At 36.0% G+C, this 21,347-nt stretch overlaps 1 protein-coding gene across 2 annotated transcripts in view; it reads left to right on the top strand.

Annotated features, from left to right (window-relative positions):
* Nucleotides 1–17,782, top strand: part of ngfb (nerve growth factor b (beta polypeptide)) — a 123,872-nt gene extending 106,090 nt beyond the window's left edge. For both annotated transcript variants that reach the window (XM_052129939.1, XM_052129938.1), the window contains exons 2-3: nt 14,237–14,349; nt 16,327–17,782. In XM_052129939.1, the coding sequence (XP_051985899.1) occupies nt 14,274–14,349; nt 16,327–16,940 (690 nt within the window). In that variant the 5' untranslated portion in view covers nt 14,237–14,273 and the 3' untranslated portion in view covers nt 16,941–17,782. The remainder of the gene's footprint in view (nt 1–14,236; nt 14,350–16,326) is intronic.
* Nucleotides 17,783–21,347: the final 3,565 nt, after the last annotated feature.

A 21,347-nucleotide genomic window follows, 5' to 3' on the forward strand; every position in this document is an offset into this window, starting at 1 on the left:
ACAGTTTCCTGGTAAAATTAACACTAAGAGGCGCTACAACAAATGTGTGTTTTATTCACTTTCATACAAATCATGACTACATCGGCTGATTATGACTATATAAACAATTATATTTCACACTATTACTCACACACTGCTATATTATCATATCGACTTTTACTCTAATGCATCATTTGAAAAACTATACGTTTTAACGCTTGTATTACAGATGCATTTACATTTACGCACTTATTTCAATGTGAATATCCTCTGCGGTTGCTCCCCTGATTGGTAGACTTTGGACTCGGAAGACTGCGGATTGAGACCAGTTAAGCACGCAAGCTAACACGTGAGACAAGAGTGTCATAGAAGCGACATGATATGACATGGTTGCTTCAGAAAATCTGCTTTTGATTTCTCATTTTGTTTTTGGACACTATCGGTTAGGTTTAGGCATTGGCTAACAGTAAGGATGCCTGTTTTGTGTCTATGTCTCATTTGATTTTAGATCACTATTGGTTAATTTAGGTTAAAGTTATATGTTAGGGAGGTACATTTTTCTCCCCACTGGACATTTGGGAAACTGCAGCCAAACATGGAATAAGGCACGTAATTTCGTTTTGCCAAAGTTTTGAAATGGTCAACGTAATTATCATAAGCCTTAAAGCTGTATGCACAATACAAACACCAATGAAGACCTTTGTCATGTTAAACTGAGAGTCACTTTTTTAACAGAAAAAATACACTATTTTACAGTAAAACAAGACAAAAAATATGGATTGAGAAAATGATTTATGTGCATGATAATTGGGGAACAGGGAGACAAAAAAAAAACTCCAACTTACTTTGTGTACCGTATGACACCGTATGACAAATTTCAAGCTTGTGCCAAATGGGACTCATGTGTGTTCTTTGTAAGTTATCAACGGCAGTAGTGTATAACAGTCGAGGGGTAATTTCTGCCTCCTTTATCCTTTGAAGAACACAGCCACGGTGCTTTAAAGTGTCCTAACACGTGGTTTCAATTCAAAAGCACTCCAATAAATACCACTCTAAATGTATGCCGTCAGTCCCCATAGGGTTCTAAATCGTATTTTTGATGTAAACTATCCATAATATTTACCATTTCTCCTCTCAAATAGTTTCCAGAGATGCAGGTGTTTGCACATGAAATATACTCTGATACATCCTTTTATCCATGCTCTGTAAACTATCTGAACAGGGTGGAGGCCTTTATCTAGGGCTTGGATCACGGCCAAGCTTGTTCATTTTTCTCAACCTGGTGGCTGCAGGGTGGGAGCGTTTTTAAGGACTTGAACTTGTAATTCCCAAGCAGTTTAGATCTCAAATCTGACATAGCAAGCTCATACAGTAGATGCTATAATTGCAATGCCACGTCTTGCTGGGTGTTTATGATGTCAGTGGAATGCACCTACAGGGGGAAAATATCAAATGCACAATTGAATCCAAACAAGATAAAATGATTCGCTTCTAGCCTTTTCAAGACTTAGTTTGATAGGCACCTCAAGCAATTTGATCTCGTTCTACTTGGCAGGTAGCTGTTAAATGGTTGTAAATCAGTGTATAACCTGTTGTTTATTACAGATTCTGCATTCCCAGCCCCTTACACAGACTCTGTTTAAAAGGTGCTTTATGTAATCAGCATTAGCTCATTTAATGTAAAGCTGATGTGAAAAATCACCTGCTTTAAAGGGAAAGTTCACCCAGAAATTAAACATTTTCCATCATTTATTTCTTGGTCTCCATAATCTTTGATTAAAATGTAATAACTTGCTCTGCCTCTGCCATCATTTCAGATGGCGGCACAAATCCATTCTACATTTCAAGCCTTCCCTTCCAACCTTCTTTGCTTTTTCTGTTATGTAATGCCCACTTTTCACAATCCAATCAATTCCCTTTTTTATAACTACAAAATACATCAGATTACATTGACTTTAACTTTGTTTATTTGACTTGTGGAAGACTGATTTTTTTCCAATGTGACAAGGATTTATACATACCATCTAAGCATTGGAACAAATGTTTATATTTGGAGAAGCTAAAGTCAGTTGTATACAGCCACCATGAGGTGCAGTGTATGTCAGAACATCTGGGAGGAACTGTGATGTGAAGAAAACAACAAAGGCAAGGATTCTCCATATGACCGCTAACCACAAAGCCTCAGGCCCAGGGTTTGTGGACCGCACAGCAAAGCCACTCTGTTTGATCCCCATTGCACAAAATCCCAAACAACCTTTGCCCTTATTTTTTTTTAAGCAAGCATTGCTCATTGATAGAATTGATATAATAACATCACTATGCTTCCTAAACACACAGAGTTTGGGAGATAATCATTAATTAGTTTTATTGTGTTTTAAATTTTTTTAGCTATTTGTTTAAAATTACTACCTTAAAAGGAATTTTCCAGGTCAATACATTTAAGCTAAATGGACAGCATTTGTGGCGTAATGTTGATTACCACAAAAATTTACTTATTCCTCCTTTTCTTTAAAAAAGCAAAAACCCGGGTTACAGTGAGGTACTTACAATGGAAGTGAATGGGGACAATAATAGTGAACATAGCCAATTTTTGGAGGGTTTGAACACAGAAATGTGAAGCTTATAATTTTATAAAGTACTTACATGAATTCTTCTGTTAAAACTAATGTACTATTTGAGTTTGAAGCTTTGTTTAAATTGTCATTTTAGGGTTTGTAGACATTACATCTTCATGATTTTGGCACCATCTAGTGGTTATTTGTGGAAAAGGTTAGTTTCAGTGTTTATATCGATCTATTTAATATTGTGTCAGAAAAGAGACTCTTATGTTGGGATAAATGACAGCATCTTTTAATAAGTAAAATGACAGTAATCATTATATTGTTACTGATATCTTCAAATTAGTATTTGCCGAATATAAGCAACTTGTGCTTGATTAAAATTTTGTATAATATTTTATTGGAAAAGCCTGTTGAAATGTATCAAATATGATACAATAGTCTTTTGAGGTATCTCTCAATCACCAATCCATTCCATTCATGCCCACCACAAAAACAAATACAAAATAAAACAAACAAACAAACAAACAAACAAACAAATAAATAAAAATCTTTAAAATAAAGAGCTTTTAAAATTCTTACCTTTACATTTTATAAGATATATTTAAAGTGTGAACTGATATTTCTGTGTATTTTCATATATGCAGCCTGATCTGTCATAAAGATCTCATTATTTTACATTACAAGCTATTATGTCATCTTACCCGCCTGAGATCCAGCAAAACGTTTTTTTAAATGTCAATACAGTGTTTGGTGCATAAAATACATATGATAAAAATTGTTTATTGAAAAAATAATATTTTATTCATATTGTATTTGATGTGCTGAATTGCTTTTTGCTTGTTAGCCTTTTGGTGCTATTAGCATTTAGCATAGTCACAATATATGCAGTCTTACACAAAGACAGACAAGAGATAATCCAGAGATGATGTTTTGTTCACGTGCAGAGGAATAGGCTGCTGTGGCCAGTAACTGTTACTGTTTTTGTATCACTAATGTAGCCGTAAACAAAACCAAGGCCAGATCCCACAAATCCCTAAGACCAATGTGCATTCCAAAATGGCTCTTCTCCTCCCATGATAATCACTCATCAAGAGTACAAATGCGAGTGCAATCTTCCTGTGTCACCACAGTTACCAAACACAGTTTAAAGCATGCGATGAGACTGTCCAGGTTAATTCAGTGAGCAGCAACGTTTTCTTGAAATATCTTTGGTGTGCCTGTGTTTCTCAACCATGAAGAGAGCTGTTTTTATGTCTCAGATGGTTAGAATGTCCAAGTGTTTATTTCAGGACCTTTAACAATTTACACTTAACTGTTCCTCATGTCAGTTTGCTCTTTCACTTGTATCCGGAGCCTTATGAAGACTTGCTTGTAAAGAAGGCCCTTATCTGCCAAAAATTTGAAACAATGTAAATATAGTTTGTCTTTTGTCCTGGCCAAGGGATTGTTCAAGCTCTGCACTGCTTCCAAAATGATACACTGATACACTTTGGTCTATAAGCGTTGGAGGCCTTTATAAAAAAAACAACTAAAGGCATAGTTCACCAAAAAATGAAAATTAGCGGCTGACAGCATCAGTTGCCATTAACGTTCATTATATGGAGAAAAAAAAAAAGATATAATGAAAGTGAATGGTGACTGAGGCTGTCAGTTTATAATTATAGCATCACAAATTAAAACTGAAGTACAACTGGCCTGAAAATGTATTTGGACACTTAAGACACACTTAAAAATGTAGAAAGCTCGTCATTGCATTAGATTTGCATGAGGTTTTAAGTGTTGAAATAATAGATATAGTGTTACAAATTAAGTCAAAAAGCATTTGGATATTTTCTGGTTGTCAAACTTTAGTGGAACACAGGGGTGTTGCTAGACATAAAGGTCTACTGGGGCACAGGCCCCCCATTACTCATATCGCTTTTTTTCTTTCTTGCTTGCAAGAAGTGTGCAACACAATGCGCTATAAAAAACCTTGCTTAACCCACTATTCCTACACTGCAACAAGTTCTGGGAAAGGTAAACATGTAGAGATATTAATCTTTATGAAAATATTTAAGTATCTTCAACATACTATACGTGACCATTCTCAACATGTTTTACGGCATAAAATGCATACACTGTATATGCAAATGACAAAATCGGAGAAAACATTCTTGCACATTTGCATTCTTCTATATTACACATTACACATCTGGAAAACCTCTGTCAAGTATGTCTATGGAATTGCATTATGCAACGTCAGGCAAAATGGCCTCAGACGAAACGGCTTTAGACAAAAAGGTCTCAGAATGAGCAGAGAGTTGGTCGCTAGGTAAGTGTTGGTCGCTATGCAGAGTATGGTAGATAAACTGGCTGAGTTTGGTTGCTAGCTTGTGAAACTAGCTGAGCTATCTCTAACTTTATAAATGCATTAGTGTCGTTTCTATAAATTAATAACTAGCTAACATAATGAGTTTCAAATGTCAGTTTAAACTTATACCAATTATGTTTACTTGCAACACAACTCAAAACAAGTCAAACTATAGTCCTTTTTAGTCACTAGGTAAATTAGCACACAGCAGCCATAGTTACTGCCAACTGTTTATGTGGTGTCCTAAACTAGAGCTGGTGAATTAAATGATTAATTTAATATCCAAAAGTTTGATTCAATGTTATCATAATCAAAGACAGTACTACAGAACACAAAAATGTGTTTATTTTCTCTGCAATTCCATTGATGTGACAGAGGTTTTCCTGAGACTTGATGCTTTTTCATCTGATGTCTGAAACCTGACTCTGATGGCTGAGGATGTAGTTTGTTTATCATGTAGTTTGTTTACCTCCAACAAACTCATCTATCCTTTCTGTTTCCTATCCCTGCTTCGTCCAAATAATTTTCTGATGTCCATCTGTATACAGGAGCCAATAATGTATGTCAAAATAAGACCATCGGTATTATTTAGAAACGTACTTTAGTTTCATCATGTTTTCATCGCCTACCTCAATTCTGACTTGTGAGCCGACTCCTGGGTAGGGTTGCACCAGATGTGCGCAAGTTCTCACGTAAGTTAGGAGGTAAAGTTCACATTAAGGGCTTACTAGTTAGTTTGTAACTAAGTCAGTGCTTGATTTGGTTGCACCACCTGTTCTTAAGGCAAGACTTATCTAGTAGGTCGTAAACGCTACATAAAGTAATGCGTAGTCGCACAATATGACGTATACCTGTATTGATCCAATAAAAAGCCTTCAAATGTATACACAGAAGTGTTAAAAAGCCGTAAATTTAAGTTTTAGCTCACTACGGTTAATGTTCAAACCTTTTCTGCTAGTGTAACTGTCAGCTGTAATAAATTATATCCCCATTAAAATATAATGCCTAAAAATAGATTTGATAAATAGTATATTCGCCCTGTGTAAATAACAATATATAGGAACTGAATAAAAAAAAATAAGGGGTGATAAATAAATGCTAATACAACAGGCTGGAAAAATAGACATTTATTCATTTTAATATCTTATATATTTTGTATATGTTGACACTTGACACCGGACGAGGCACACTGAAAACTGCACTGTTAAATCGGTTTCATGCTGAAGAGACGCTTAAAAGTATGTATTATGTTTTTCTCTTGTAAACGTAAACGAGTGTAAATGCCAACATCATCATATTGTCGAAATGTTTAATGACTATCACGCAAAACATGAGCTCATTGATGTCATTAAATGAGTCTGCTTTTTTATTCCAACCATTACTCCATACAGGCTTCCATAAATATTTATGCGCATTTATTTATTTATATTTATTTATGTCTCAGTGACCATTTACACCACAACTAGGCTAAGTTGTAATGTACGTATAGCTGGTGCAACCGGCCCCACGTACGCCAGTAAAAGGGGTCTAGTGACGCGCCTGGTGGAACAGGTCCATTGTAACAGGAATGTTCTGGGTTCAATTCAAGTTAAGCTCAATCAACAGAATTTGTTGCATAATGTTGATTACCACAAAAAAATACTTGACTTGTCTTTTGTTTATTTAAATGAAATGCGATAAGGTGTTTACAATTGGAACTGAATGGGGCCAGTCCATAATTGTAATTTCTTTTACAAAAAATGTTAGAATTAAAAATGCTTAAATATTATGGCATTATGTCACCATGATAACAAAATTATAATATTGTATATAACTTTACTCAGATAATGATAGTAAGCAATTTTATCACACTAAAATCATGTTAACATGCATATCATTGACGTCTTTTGAAACTCTGTGTATTTTTATGTTTATTGACTGGCCCCATTCACTTACATTGTAAGTGCCTTACTGGAAGCACCATTTTTTCTTCAAATAAACGGGGGACGATAATTGAAATTCATGCATTCTAAAGTGTGGCTTAAGTGTCCAAATACTGCAGTATAAGGATTGTATCCTCATTCTTGATAATATGCCTTGAAATAAAGAGCATTCCTGTCACAATGCCATGTTTGTCTCAAATTAAGCTACAGTATTGGGAAAATATTCCTAACCCTACAAAGGCTGTGGATTCTGGTCAGAAGGCCCAACACATCTGTTTCAGATTGAAATAGCCTGCCAGAAAGGTCCAGCTAGTCTTTATGCCTGTGATTTCCCAGTAGTTTCTCAATAACAGTAAAACAGTCATGTGCAAGCATAGACTTCTACAGGTTGAAAAAAATAGGACACTTTACAGTTGGTCTAAATTCCCAGCTATTACACTTTTTAGCTAGCTTCCACAAAATTACGTCCAGAGGGCAAACAAAAGACATCTTTGGCTCTGGATTCTAAGCATGCTGGAGCTAGCCAGTAGCATACAATCTTATAGAGGCATTTACATGGCCAAGAGCATCAATTCAATGTATTTATTCCTTTGATTAATTCACTGAAAGATTGGTACTGTATTTCACCTCCCTGTTATAGTTGTTGGTTAAACTGTCTGTCAAATGTACTACAATACAATGTAATTTAGGCTACTACAAGAACATGCTGTGATCTATAAGTCTTAAAGGAACAGTTCACTCAAAAATGAAGATTCTATCATCATTTACTCACCCTCATGTTACCCCAAACCTGTAAGACTTTCTTCCATGGAACACAATAAGATGTTAGACAGAATGAAACCCAGCCTCAGTCACCATTCACTGTCATTGTATGGGGAAAAACTTACAATGAAAGTGAATGGTTATTGAGACTAGCGTGCGTCCTTTTGTGTTCCACAGAAGAATGAAAGTCATACAGATTTTACATGATTAACATGAGGGTGAGTACATGATGACAGAATCTTTGGGTGACCTATCCCTTTAAGACATTTGCAAAGTATTTCAACGCATTTCTAGACCAAAGCATTTTTTGAATGAAAACACAATACAGTTAGTTGTCTTGTATGGTTCTGCACATTCCTTTGAGATAAATCACTGTTCGGTCACTATCCAAGTAAATGATGTAACTTCTGTTTCTCATTAAGGGAATTTGTTGAAATTGTTAAATAAAGCTGCTTATGGTTGCTGGTAAATGTGGAGGAGCTCGGGCTTTACTGTTGGGAGATGTGAGTAATAATTTTTCTTGATGTCTACACATTTCAGCACGATTCTCTCCTCAGTGGAAAATTCAACCCGTTTTCTTTAGGCATAGTTCACAAGAGAAAACAAGAGAGTCTCAGATGTGTTCTTTGGAAAGGAAACATCATAAAATTCTCATTATGGGACCGTTGATGTGTTTGAAATGTTTCCTGTTCACCCACATGTTAGTTTTGTACGCACTGACCACTAAATGAGTAACTGATTTTATGCAGTACTCTTTGAACATTGTAATTTTTCAAAAATGAATATGCTTTGTTGTAATTTAAGCACATATAAAAGGGTACGGAATTGTCAGAAATCAGAATCACTTCCTAAAATCATATTATTATTTGTGCTGTTACTGTCCCACCAAAACTGCTGTCACTTCTCCACTTCGTGAAAGATGATATAATTAACCCCTTAAACTCAGGTCCATTTTTGGGCTGCCACAAGCAATTATTCACACTCAAATTTAAAAGCTGTCCATTCACACATACTGTGGACTAATTTTATACATAAATAATATTGTTTGTGATTATAATCTTATGATAAACAGGAAGATTTTTTAATATATGTTTTGTTGTTATTGTTGTTGTGCTAACTTAGTAAACATGTAATTCTAGTTCTTGTCACTCTACCTCGCTTTGAAAAGTCTTATTTAATTCCTTTAGATGACAACAAGCACTAGAAAAAATATTTTTTTCTCTATCACATCCCATCACAATATACAGATCTGAAATATAGGTGGCGTTTCTTAAAGATTTTATGTCTCACAGATGTGCTCGTCCATAGACATTCAGTCTAATTTTCAATTCATGCACCACCCTTGTTTCCCAGAAATCTGCCTAAGGTAAGCGCAGATATAATGTTTTTGGACACTTGGGACTTACAGCAGCATTGATTGACGCATAAAAGAGATGTTTGTATTTGATGACTTACAGTAATCATATTTTACTTTGTGGTATTAGGGAAACAAAAACTGTTTAGTCACATTCCGGAGAATTTTATTTGATATATGACTTGTCCAATTTGGTGCTATGTGAAAGACTTTTATTTTTCTACCACATTACCTCTAGGGGGCACATATTCTGTTATTTTATGTAATATAAATGCAAAACATGGAAAGTGAAATTGAAAACAATTTCAAAAAAAACTATTTCCAAGAAATCGTGTTTCTTTTAAACATTTCAATTAGAAAAAGGACCTAGAAAAACCCCCCACAAGGAATATGATTTCATAATGAATTGATTTTCATTTTTGATGTTAAAGCATAGCACACTGAGACATGGAAAAAATGGTAGCACCCACTTAAAGTAGTACAATTATTTCAAAATCACCCTTATGTTCCCTTAATTATGATATTGTGATAAAAGAAAACTAGCTACATTTCCATTTCACCAAATTGAGAGTTTAATATTTTTCCAAGATATTAAAGGAATATTCCAGGTTCAATTCAAGTTAAGCCAAATCGAGAGCATTTGTGGCATAATGTTGATTACCACAGAAAATAATTTCAACCCGTCTCTCATTTTCTTAAAAAAAAACAAAACAAGCAAACACAAGGCTACAATGAGGCACTACAATGGAAGTAAATGGGGCCAGTTTTTAAAGGGTCTGAAGGCAGAAATGTAAAGCTTATAAATTTATAAAAACACTTACATTATTTCTTCATTAATATTTGAGCTGTAAAGTTTTTATTTTTTAAATCATCTTGTTTACAGTCTGTAATGGGGTTTATCACTCTCGGAGGCTTGATTAGCCTGATAAGGGTCCGGGTGTGTAGAACCTCCGCGCTCCGCCCGGTCACACAGTTGTTTTTGGGTATATGACGTTATGTCATCATGGCAACGAAGTCGTCAAATTGGATATAACTTGACACAGTAAACATGCTCCTTGTTAACATGTTAACATGCATATTGTTTAAATCTTGTGGCTATAATTTTTAAAAACAGTGAGTATTTTAACATGTATGGATTGGCCCCATTCACTTCCATTGTAAGTGCCTCACTATAATGCAATTTTACTTTTTTGAAGAAAAAAATGGAGGGACGAGACAAAATACATTTTTGTGGTAATCAATATTATGCCACAGATGCGGTCAATTGAGCTTAACTTGTATTGAACCTGGAATATTCCTTTAAGACATATGATGAGTAAAATAAATGTTCTGTAATGCAGTTGGAATGATCCAAAAACTCTTATACCCACTGACCACTAAACTTTGATTGCCATTTATGTTTATCGTTGATAGGAGAAAGTTCTTAACAGTTCAGGTGGCCTCTGTCCTGGGAGAATATAGCCCTAAAAATCAATACAATGTGTACCACACATACAAACCCTCTGGCTTGTTTGTCTTGGAAAGAAAGTGGTGTTCTGTGCATTCTGTTGTTCTTGTCCACACAGGAAGACTAGGTAGTTTATTCTGACCATGTTCACGTACTGGGAGGCTTTTTTGTGAACAATTATGTGAATTAAATTTTAGAAATTTGATGGTGCCTTTTTTGACTAAATAAAAACTTGTTGGTAATTCAGAGTTTCATTGCTTGTCATTATAGATTCTATCTGATATAATACAGCATATTCAATAATATAAAATGGGGCATCATAATTCTGTGTATCTCATGGAATGCAGTTTGGTTTTGGGTCACATGGTTGCCAACTTTTTGTTGTTGTTTTGGTTGTTTCTAAGGTCTGCCTGGTGAAAATCACTTAAGTAATACCACATCTCTCCATGGTTATTTAAGCCATAAGTATGCATAAATATCCATTAATATGTGCAATAGTAATAATGATAGTGATGCTTGCCAAGTCAAGCATATATGCAAATGTTAAAAGATGAGATGATCTCATTGTATAATCACATGTATAATTGCTGACAGGTTGTTTACATAAACTTTGATGGTACAGTCAAATGTGTCTTTTATGAATGTCCAGTTTCATAATTCCAAATCTAGAAGCAGGGCTCAATATATTGCCCCATCTGGATTCGTCATCAACTGTAACATGATGTCGATAATGTAAAAGAGATCAATCTTTCACACCATTTCATAATAGACCCCATCCAGCCATCTGGATGTGTGAATATGCTAATGTGTGTTTATGAATGTGAGTACAACACGTCCGTGTTTGATTTTTTTTTATATTAACAATCGTAAATTTGCCTTTGAAGCATTGATAAACTAATAATGGCAATGAAATATCTTCTCAGTCATTCTTACTTAAATGGGCACATGTGAGCTCCAGTTTCCGGGAGAAATATCCACAGAGTGGCATCAAAAGCCAGTTGTACTTTTAGTTTTAAATAACCTAATACAATCAACGGGAATGCATTATTTATTTAGCATATGCCCTATCTCCTAATTTTAACTAGATAAAATCTTGGGGTTTCAATCCTAAACCTAACCATAAGTGGGGTCGAAATTTTATTTTGGAGTGAAAATGCAACCTCCTAATTGCGCATTGTTTATGTGAACATTATCACTTCCTGGTTTTCACATAACACAAACCATGTCTTGGTATCAGTAGCGCTAGAGGAAAATGTGCTCACACTTGAATCAATGCAAAAAAAAATTTGGCTGAATGGGGCTGATTTCAGGGTACAGGAACTTTCAGAACCAACATGTCGATTTCCTGTGTGATCATCTTGAACTGAATATTGACTTGCTTTACTCTGCATAAGCCTTTTGCATAGGCTACTTAGGTTAGCATCTGTGTACAGTCAAACTCTAACCTCAATTTGACTGTGTACATAAACAGGTGGTTGGCGCATGGGTGTTGTTGTTTTCAAATTTGTTTCCTGTTGTTTAGCGACAATTACATCTAGCGCTTCTTTGTGACAGTAACGGCTGTGAGTGTTGCCACCTTGTGGACCCACTAATTAGTACAAGTAATTCCAGGCCCATGAGCATACCATGTGTTCAGAGTATGCATGGTTAGAAAAATCTGGCAGCATGTGTTCGGAGCTTGAGCACTCTGCTGATGACGTCATTTGCATCTGGCACCCTGTACGTGGAGTCTGACCAAAGTATACTTTGGGCTTTAGGGTTAGGGATTTGAACAAACCCCTAACCTGAAGTATTTCACTTCGGAATTAAACTTGTCCTGCACCATTTGTGCTACAGACATAATAAAAATAGTGCAATTTGTAGAGACTTTTCTAAGTGAACAGACTTATGATTTTCACCAGGCAAATTATAAAAGCCATATCGAGGGACCAGAATATCATAGAGACTTGGAGGTGAGCTAGCAGCTTCACTTTTTGTATAATGGCGTTACATGCCCAATGTTTAACCTCACTGGACACTGCAATTACTGACATTGACAAACTGACAGGTTAATATACATAAAGTACGTATATTCTAGCTAAACTCCAGCTTCTGCGCAAGTCTTTAGTATGCACTAAAGTGTATGCACTAAAGTCTACAGGCCCAGGGTCAGCACAGGCCCAGGGTCAGCACAAAGCCATGCTTCATCCCTAAGTTCTGCCACACATGAGTGCTTAGAGAAAGCTGCCCTCCAGGTGGTGGAATTCATAGCCCTGTAGAGGCTGAAGATAAGGCTGTGTGATTTGAAAGGGCTCGCATTACACGTTGAAAGCCATACCACCCAGGAACTGTTACCATATGAAAGCACACTGTTTTGAAAGGAGAGCACTGCCTGGCTCGGCTCTCTGTGTCACCATGATAACAATGCCTATGCCAGACAGAACGTGTTAAATTGTCTCTATCACAGCTAATGAGTTTGATGTCAGTGGCTGAGGGTTTCTAAAACCCTCTCTGTAAAGCCAAATGGAAAAGAGATGCAGTCCAAAGCAATTCCCTCCCAAAATAAGAATTTGCTTAAAGTTTGTATATAGAGTATTATGTCATTGGGATAGCTTGCTTGAACACCAATTAGAAAGCATTTACTGTCACTCAAAGAAGCTGAAATTGCTCTTATACATTCACTGAGCAAATGAGGCCATACATTCTGTTCTGCTCCCAACATCTCAGCAAAAGAAGGAAACTACTGATGAAAAATATCTTCCCGTAGGAAAGAAACATGACAATTAGATTGCTTTAATATCTAAATTTCTTCTACTAGATATCAATGAAATCAAACTAAGAGCAAATTTAAAGGAATAGTTCACCCAAAACCGAGCATTCTCTAATTATTTATTTATTAAAAACAAAGATTTTTGGAAGAATATCTCAGCTCTGTAGGTCCATACAATGCAAGTGAATGGTGACCAAAACTATGAAGCTACAGAAAGCACATACATGCAGCATAAAATTCATCAATAAGACTCCAGTGGTATAATCCATGTCTTCTGAATTGATCCATTTCACTGTACATCTTGTCTTTGCAGTTTCTAGGCACAATCATGACTTCAAGCTCGATTACACTTCCTAGTGCTTGATGAATGCGCAGAGTGCTAGATTATGCAAGGAAGTGTATTCAAGCTTGAAATAATGATTGCCAAGGAGACTGCTGATGTCAAGGTTTATATTGAAAGTCTTCTGATTCTCAGTAAAAAGCTAAAGTAATCTCATGCGTCTCCTCCGGCTTTCCGAACAGATCTCAGCAAGATCGCAAAAAGTGCTCAGATTTGCCAAGCAAATCTGCATTTAAACAAAGATTTCTCAATAAATTAAAAACCAAATGATTGGAACAATACTATCCACATTTATTTTATAGCTCTGTAAGTGTTACTGTATGTCAAAAATGTTCTTATTTGTGTCTATTAGAATTCCTCCAAAGGGCTTTTAGGAGAAACATCAGAGACAAAACTGACAACTCAATTAAGTCTCCTAAAATATAAAAGAGCAAAGTCTAAGTGTGCCACATTTGATTAGGCAAAATACAAACATGTCCATGATCAATAAGTACACGCTAAACCATGTAAAAATATGTTGAGGTTGCTTTAGTTCATACATTTTTACATTTACATTTACATTTATGCATTTGGCAGACGCTTTTATCCAAAGCGACTTACAGTGCACTTATTACAGGGACAATCCCCCCAGAGCAACCTGGAGTTAAGTGCCTTGCTCAAGGACACAGTGGTGTTGGCTGTGGGGATCGAACCAGTGATCTTCTGATTACCAGTTATGTGGTTTAGACCACTACACCAACACCAACACCATAAAAATTTTATCTTTTTATAGAGGAACTGGAAGCAGAAGATGCCACGCTGGTCGATACATGTACCATGAGGAGCAGAGGAGATCTACACTAAAGACAGACAGGAGAAAACAGTTCACCTGGACACATTTCACAGGTAAACACACTAATTTTTTTCTGGAGCATAAGGTTAACCCCATAAAATACCAGGACCTTAAGTTTTCAGCTGTCAATAAAGCACAGGCCACAGGTAAACAGTTATCTTTTCTAAACATGATGTTTTGACACCTGATTTTACTTAAAAACGTAATATACATGATTGGATGGATGGATGTAAGGATGGACGGTTAGTAGAAAAAACGATTAATCGAAAAAAGAATAAAGATTACATTTACGTCTCAAATAATTGTGAAGTATGCATTATAACTTACCAGAGACATGTCCGTTCTTGTCCATTGCATGAATATAGTGATGGGTCGTTCATTTTGAACGAATCTTTTATGCGACTCAGAAGAACGAGTAGTCTCAGAGATTGATTCGTTCATTTTGTGTTGGCCGCGCATGTGCATTGCGCAACCTCCCTTTGTTTGTTACATGAAAACCGCATAGGCGCTGTACAGGAAACAGAAATGATTAGTTCACCTTTCAACTCTTTTGGTCTAAGTTGTTCGTTCTTTTGTCACGTGACAGCCGTATACGCTATGCATTGCTCACACAGGAAACAGAAATGATTAGTTCACCTCTCGAGTCTTCTGGTCTGAGTCGTTCGTTATTTTGTCATGTGACAGCCGTATACGCTATGCACATATGGCTGTCATATGACAAAACAACGAATGACATGGACAAGAAGATTTCAAATGTAAACTAATCTTTTCTGTTTCTTATAATTTGTCCTTTGCTGTATTATCAATTTTCCTTATTGGGACTATAATCAAAAGTTTGCATAAGTAGATGTGTTGGGGGATTTCGCTATTGAAAATTTTACATTTTCATTTAATTCTGCTCAAATGAATGAAATGAACGAAATTACTTGAATAAAGATTCGTTCATTTTGCTGAACGAGACTCAAAGATTCAAGTCAGTATAGTGATCCGATCTTCCCATCACTAGAATGCAATGATTAATCAGGCATTTCTATTAACATAGAAAATTGGCATTTTCTATGCCAGAAAATTGGCATTTTACATAGAAAATGTAAATTTTGTTGGAAAATATACTACATTTTGTGGAATGGATTTAAACATAAGTTGAGTACTACAGTCTTAATGGCTGCTGACATTAGCTAAAATATATTAAAATAAATAATTAAACACATATGGTGCAGCGAATGTGTAGAAAGTTGAGAATTATGCATGTCTCAATTCTGCTGAGAGTTTCTGAGTTTCAACAACTGACTAGTCAATTAGTGGGGTCGACCACTAACATTAATATGTATGTTAGTATGGAAGTGGTTCTCAATTCTCACAATTCTCAAATTAATTAAGAGACACAACTTCTCGGAGAGCGTTTTTGTGTGATGTAAGCTTGCTGTGCTTAAAAGTGAATAACAGTCAGAACGGTAAAACCCTCTGCAGGAAGTTCTCTTTAATCTCTTTAATGCTTTAAGTTTATTCCATTTACTGTATGCACCGCTGCTGTTACAGCCATCATTGCATCAAGTGCAGCATCAACAACACATTACAATACGATTACTGTCGGACATTAAATCCTCAGCTGGGAGAAATGTTCCTGTATTTTTGAGGTGCTTTGGAGAGATTCAAGTATTTTGCTGATACATTCTGACACTGCTTAAATAAAAAGTTGCAGTAAAAAGGTTTAAACTGCTTGATGTCATGAACTAGATGTGTACCTGCATCATTATATATTATACATAAAATACATCCCTCTGAAGCATGTCTGATTGGGGTCACATGACCATAATGGAGCTTATATTATTCTGTACATTATTATCCTTAACTAGTCGACTAATCGTCCAAACAGCCATCCCTCATCGGCCATTACATAAAAATAATTCTTGGTTATTTTATCAACCAAAATTTCTATATTGTTGCATACCTAAAAAAAATCTAAACAAATTAGACTGTCATTGTATATTGTCCATGGCAAATTTGATTTAATTCAGGTTGTTTTTCAGGTCACATTGAGCCCATGCAGTGGTCCTGGCTAGCCCTGCTGCTCTTGTCCTGCAGCCAGATGTTTGCCCAACGCCCAGGTGACATCTGCCCACAAGACTCCAATTACAAACAGGATGTTGCACCCAACCCTGTGCCAACGGTGGATCCTAAACTCTTCAACAAGAGGCGATATCGCTCGGCCCGTGTTCTTTTCAGTGAACAACCACCCAATTCAGAACCCTCTGGGCACCAAGAGACGAGGGGCAGGACGAAGAGGAAAGCGGGAGAACCTCAACACCGTGGCGTTTACTCCGTTTGCGAGAGCGTTAGCTTTTGGGTTGGTAATAAGACCAAAGCTACGGACATCTCGAGCAATGAGGTTACGGTCTTGCCATATGTAAACATCAACAATGTCAATAAAACGCAGTACTTTTTTGAGACGACGTGCAGCAATGTCCGGGCCAGTGGATCGGGGTGTTTGGGAATCGATGCACGGCATTGGAACTCATACTGTACCAATTCGCACACATTCGTGAGAGCATTGACTTCATTTAAGAGCCTGGTAGCATGGAGACTAATTCGGATCAATGTAGCCTGTGTGTGTGTACTCAGCCGAAAATCGTGGAGACAATGACAAACTGTCTGCTTTTAGTCTAAAACTAAGCCAATGTCAGCCTTATAATACCAAACTTGATCATCCAAAGTGATATTTGTGATATCAAATTGATATTGGATTTTTCGTGTGCACACTATTAAGGACAACTCATGACATTAAACAGACAATCTGAGGAGGATATATATGATGTGCTTTTCTCATTAGAAACTAAAATGGACTTGAATGTTTCTCTTTTCTTTATGAAGTTTCTGTCTTTTTTTGGAATCCTTTTTTCCCCTATATAGCAATATGAGAACTTGTGGTGGTTTCTTGATAGGACCACACGTGTATACATTCTTATTTGTTGTCATTGTTATTTATTAAAACATTATTGCCCAGTTTATTGTGGGGTACTTAATGTGTTTACTAGGAAGTGCAGCTTGCTGAAGCTACAGCCTCATCAGTATTGGAGAAAACCGTACATTCAGTCATTTTTTATTGATTTTTCTGTGTTATAGTATTTAACTTAATAAAGGGACAGGTCACCAAAAAAAGATAATTCATCAATTACTGACACTCATGTTATCTCAAACTGGTATGACTCTCTTCTGTGTTGCACACAAACAATGTATCAGTGAACATGTCTTTTTCTCACCTAAAATGATCATATCGCTTCAGAAGACATGGATTAAACCACTTGAGTCGTATGGATTACTTTTATGCTCCTTTTCTGTCCTTTTTGAACCCTATTGACTTACATTTTGTAGACAAAACACCTCATACATCATTAAAAATATCTTTGTTTGAGGTTGCATGAGGGTGAGTAAATGAGAGAATAAAATTTTTGGGTGAACTATCACTTTAAGTACCATCAACAACAACTGTGCCATTGTATCAATTTACAATGAAAATAATTTGGACTCATAATAATAATATTAATTAAGGATTCAGCTATACAAATTTTGGATCACGAAACCGATATCCAATTATTTAGTACAGCAACTGCCGATACAGATAGTTTGGTTTAAGATGTAGGCTTATTATCCAATGCGTTTTTCCGCACTCTTTTGACAGGAAATAATCAGCCCTGATTATCGGCTGTTTTTAAGCAATCTGGCAATGTCCTATAGGACTGATAATTGCTTAAATATTGGGTAATACAGATGTTTAGCCGATGTATTTGTGCATAAATGAGCATGTTTATATGCAAGTACTTGCAGTGGTTATGCTTAATAAGCCGACAACACGTGCAGTCATGTAAACGCAATAAACCGTGTTCCTTTATTGATGTAAAGGCCATAAATGGCTTATGAATAACCTGATCGGCACTGCGACGCCAATTTTGCGTGCCTTACCTGCCGTTCTTATACAATGTGTGCACGTGTCGATCGCATTTCTCTTCACGGTTTGATGTCAAATGTAGAGAATAACACGATTATTTCAAATGTCATGTAAATGTGGATTTCTTGCCATGTCAGGTTTTTTTTTAAATAAGCTGATTTTAGAGAGTAATCATGCATATTGGTGTGCATGTAAATGGGCTCAATGATAATAATTTGGTTTATTAAAAAATCGCTTCTCCTACAGATATTTTGTTGATAATAAAAAACATTTTTTACAGTAATGTATTCACATGGGACATCTAGTAAAGTGAACATCTCATTATTTCACATTATAGGCTACTGTATACAAGTACAGTCATGCACATAAACATTGGAATAGTTATCATGAGGCTGATGTGATAGAACTGTGCAAAGTTATAGATCCAATCATTAAACCAACCCAATTTTAGCTTTGTATCTGTGCAAGAATACCAAGAAGGTGTATGGGAGGAACACAACTATAAAGCACTGATTACATAACAAAAAACTCCATCTACAGGAATAGGGCCAGTCCAAAAGTGTTAAAATACGCACTACTCCAAAAGTATAGCCAGAAGACGTAAACATTATATTTGTTAACAAGATTTTAGTGTGATAAAATTGCTTACTAACCCTATCTGCTTAAAGTTACAGAATATCCAATATCCAGTATTGCAGGGGTTTGTTGTCATGGCAACAGGGTTGTAATATTGGTTTAAACTTTACACAGATAGGGTAATTAAGCGATTTTATCACACTAAAATCATGTTTAAAAACACCTAATGTTTACATGTTGTTGCTATACTTTAGAAATAGTAACTTTAGTGTTTATGACCTGTCCCGATTCACTTCTATTTAAGTGCGTTACATTTACCACCTTTTCGAAATCGTTTTTTTTTTGTTGTTGTGGAAAATATGCCCCAAATGACGTTAATTGACCTAGAATATTTTCCACTATGCTTAAACTCCACCACTCTTACACATGGCCTCAGGCTAAAGCTTCCAGGAGCAATAGAAAATGAATGACTCATGAATGACCTCACCTCCATTTGTGAGTATTAAAACTTAACATAGCCTGTGCTGTCAGGTACTCCAATGAAGCCAAAGAATTTGTTGAAAGTGTTCGTGAGGCCAATCTCACATCTTAACAGATGTTGTGCCTCTCACACCAAAGGAACAACACATGGAAAAGGCCCTACATTGGAATGTTTTAGATGTTCCCTTTCCAGAGGTTTCCACGTGATGCCTACAAAACTGGCCAGGCAAGGGAAAACCCTTAAAAGCCAATTCTAGCAACCACAAACAGGTGTTTTGCTCCAGTCAGATGAATGAACACATTTGTTTAGGCAGCATGTGGATGCCTTAAACAAAAAGAAATGACTATATGCCAAAGGTCAGGTGCATGGCCAAATCCTCAGGCTTATGTCTGTGGGATCAAAAGTCAAATTTAGGGTGGAATTATAAGCTGGATTGTTAGGTTTACATATCCTTCATCAGCATATGTTTGTGGTGTGTGATAGTGAGATTCATTTCTCTAAATTAGCTCAGTATGCTTTGTGGCCATCAGTTATTTCAAACAGCTCGCTACACTCAACAATTTCAACGTTCTGGTAAAAAACGGGAGATAATTTTACATGTTAATAGAATAAACAAACATTCCACTTGAAACATTTAAAAGAAGTTTACAAATGTGGGTCTTGTAATCATTGTTCTAGTATGAAAGAGTGTAAAGAATTTTTTAATTTCAAGACAGATAAAAAGTATGACATAAAGACATTCATTAATTGCAATACCACTTTTGTGGTATATAGGTTATCATGCATATGTGGATGCTTTTATGTAGGCCGGACCAAGAGACGTCTTAAAGACAGAGTATCTGAGCATAAGAATGCCATTAGAAAAGCCAATTTAGATTACCCTATGGCAAAACACTTCCAAAACGTGCACAATAGTAACCCAGAAGGTCTAATGGTTGAGGGTTTAGAAACGATTAAAAAGAGTATTCGGGGTGGTGACCGATTAAAATTACTTCTACAGAGAGAAACTTTTTATATATATGAATTACAGGCCACAGTATATCCTGGTTTAAATGAAGAAATAGATTTCAGCCCTTTTCTGTGATTTTTCTTTTTCTTTTTTTTTTTTTTTTTAATTTATTTTTTTTTGTTGTTGTTGTTGTAACCACCTCCCAGTGGACCTTCTCTGTATGTGCAGGCTATTTGTCATCCAGGTGTTTCCAATTAGCATCTATAAAAGAGGAAATTGTTTGTTTGGAAAATATACCCTGAAGAAGGCTGTTTGTGCCGCTACGCGTGGGTTGTATCTTTTCCCTCACATGTTTTAATTATTTTTTCTATCATGATATAGCCAGTCCAATAAAGGCTTCTTTATTTTCCTAAGAAGAGTGCCTTGGATTTCCTTTTTCTACATTCCACTTGATTGTTTGCAGGACAGTCTGTTTTGAAATATCCAAGAGAGCCAAATGCTTTTGTTTAATTCACAAAGACTATTTATAGGATTAATCAAGTGTGGATTGTACTGCCATACCGTGGAGATTTCAAACAAGGATATGCATTCCTGCAGCATGCCTTGGTGCTATGCTCCTTCAGAAAGATTTGAGGATTCCTAGATGTTCACATAAGCACTTCGAGAGGTCTAAAAGTCCAACGTGAGAGATACCAGTGTTGTTTGACATTTCGAACAGCTGAGTGTGTACTGTAAAGGGGTACAAAACAAAAACAAACAACTGTCGCCCCTTAGTGGTTAATTTGCGCACTTACACTCAAGGATTGCCGTTGTCTTTTGTCTCCTAGAACTCAAGAGTTTACTTTTAAGGGATTTAAGGGAAGATATTATGTCACTCATGAAACGTACTTTAGTAATTGCAAACATAATATAAATATAAATAAAAACAAATGACACTGAACCTGATAAAATATGACATAAACAATATTAATTCTTCAACAATGGGGACTCATAATTTCATATCTTATTAATTTTGCACATGATTATTTTTTTATGATGATGATTTAAAGAAGCACTCTGGAATTTGTCGTCTGACACCTAGCGGTGTGGATGCAGCATC

Source organism: Xyrauchen texanus, chromosome 7 (assembly GCF_025860055.1).
Source record: "Xyrauchen texanus isolate HMW12.3.18 chromosome 7, RBS_HiC_50CHRs, whole genome shotgun sequence".
NCBI classification, from domain to species: domain Eukaryota; kingdom Metazoa; phylum Chordata; class Actinopteri; order Cypriniformes; family Catostomidae; genus Xyrauchen; species Xyrauchen texanus.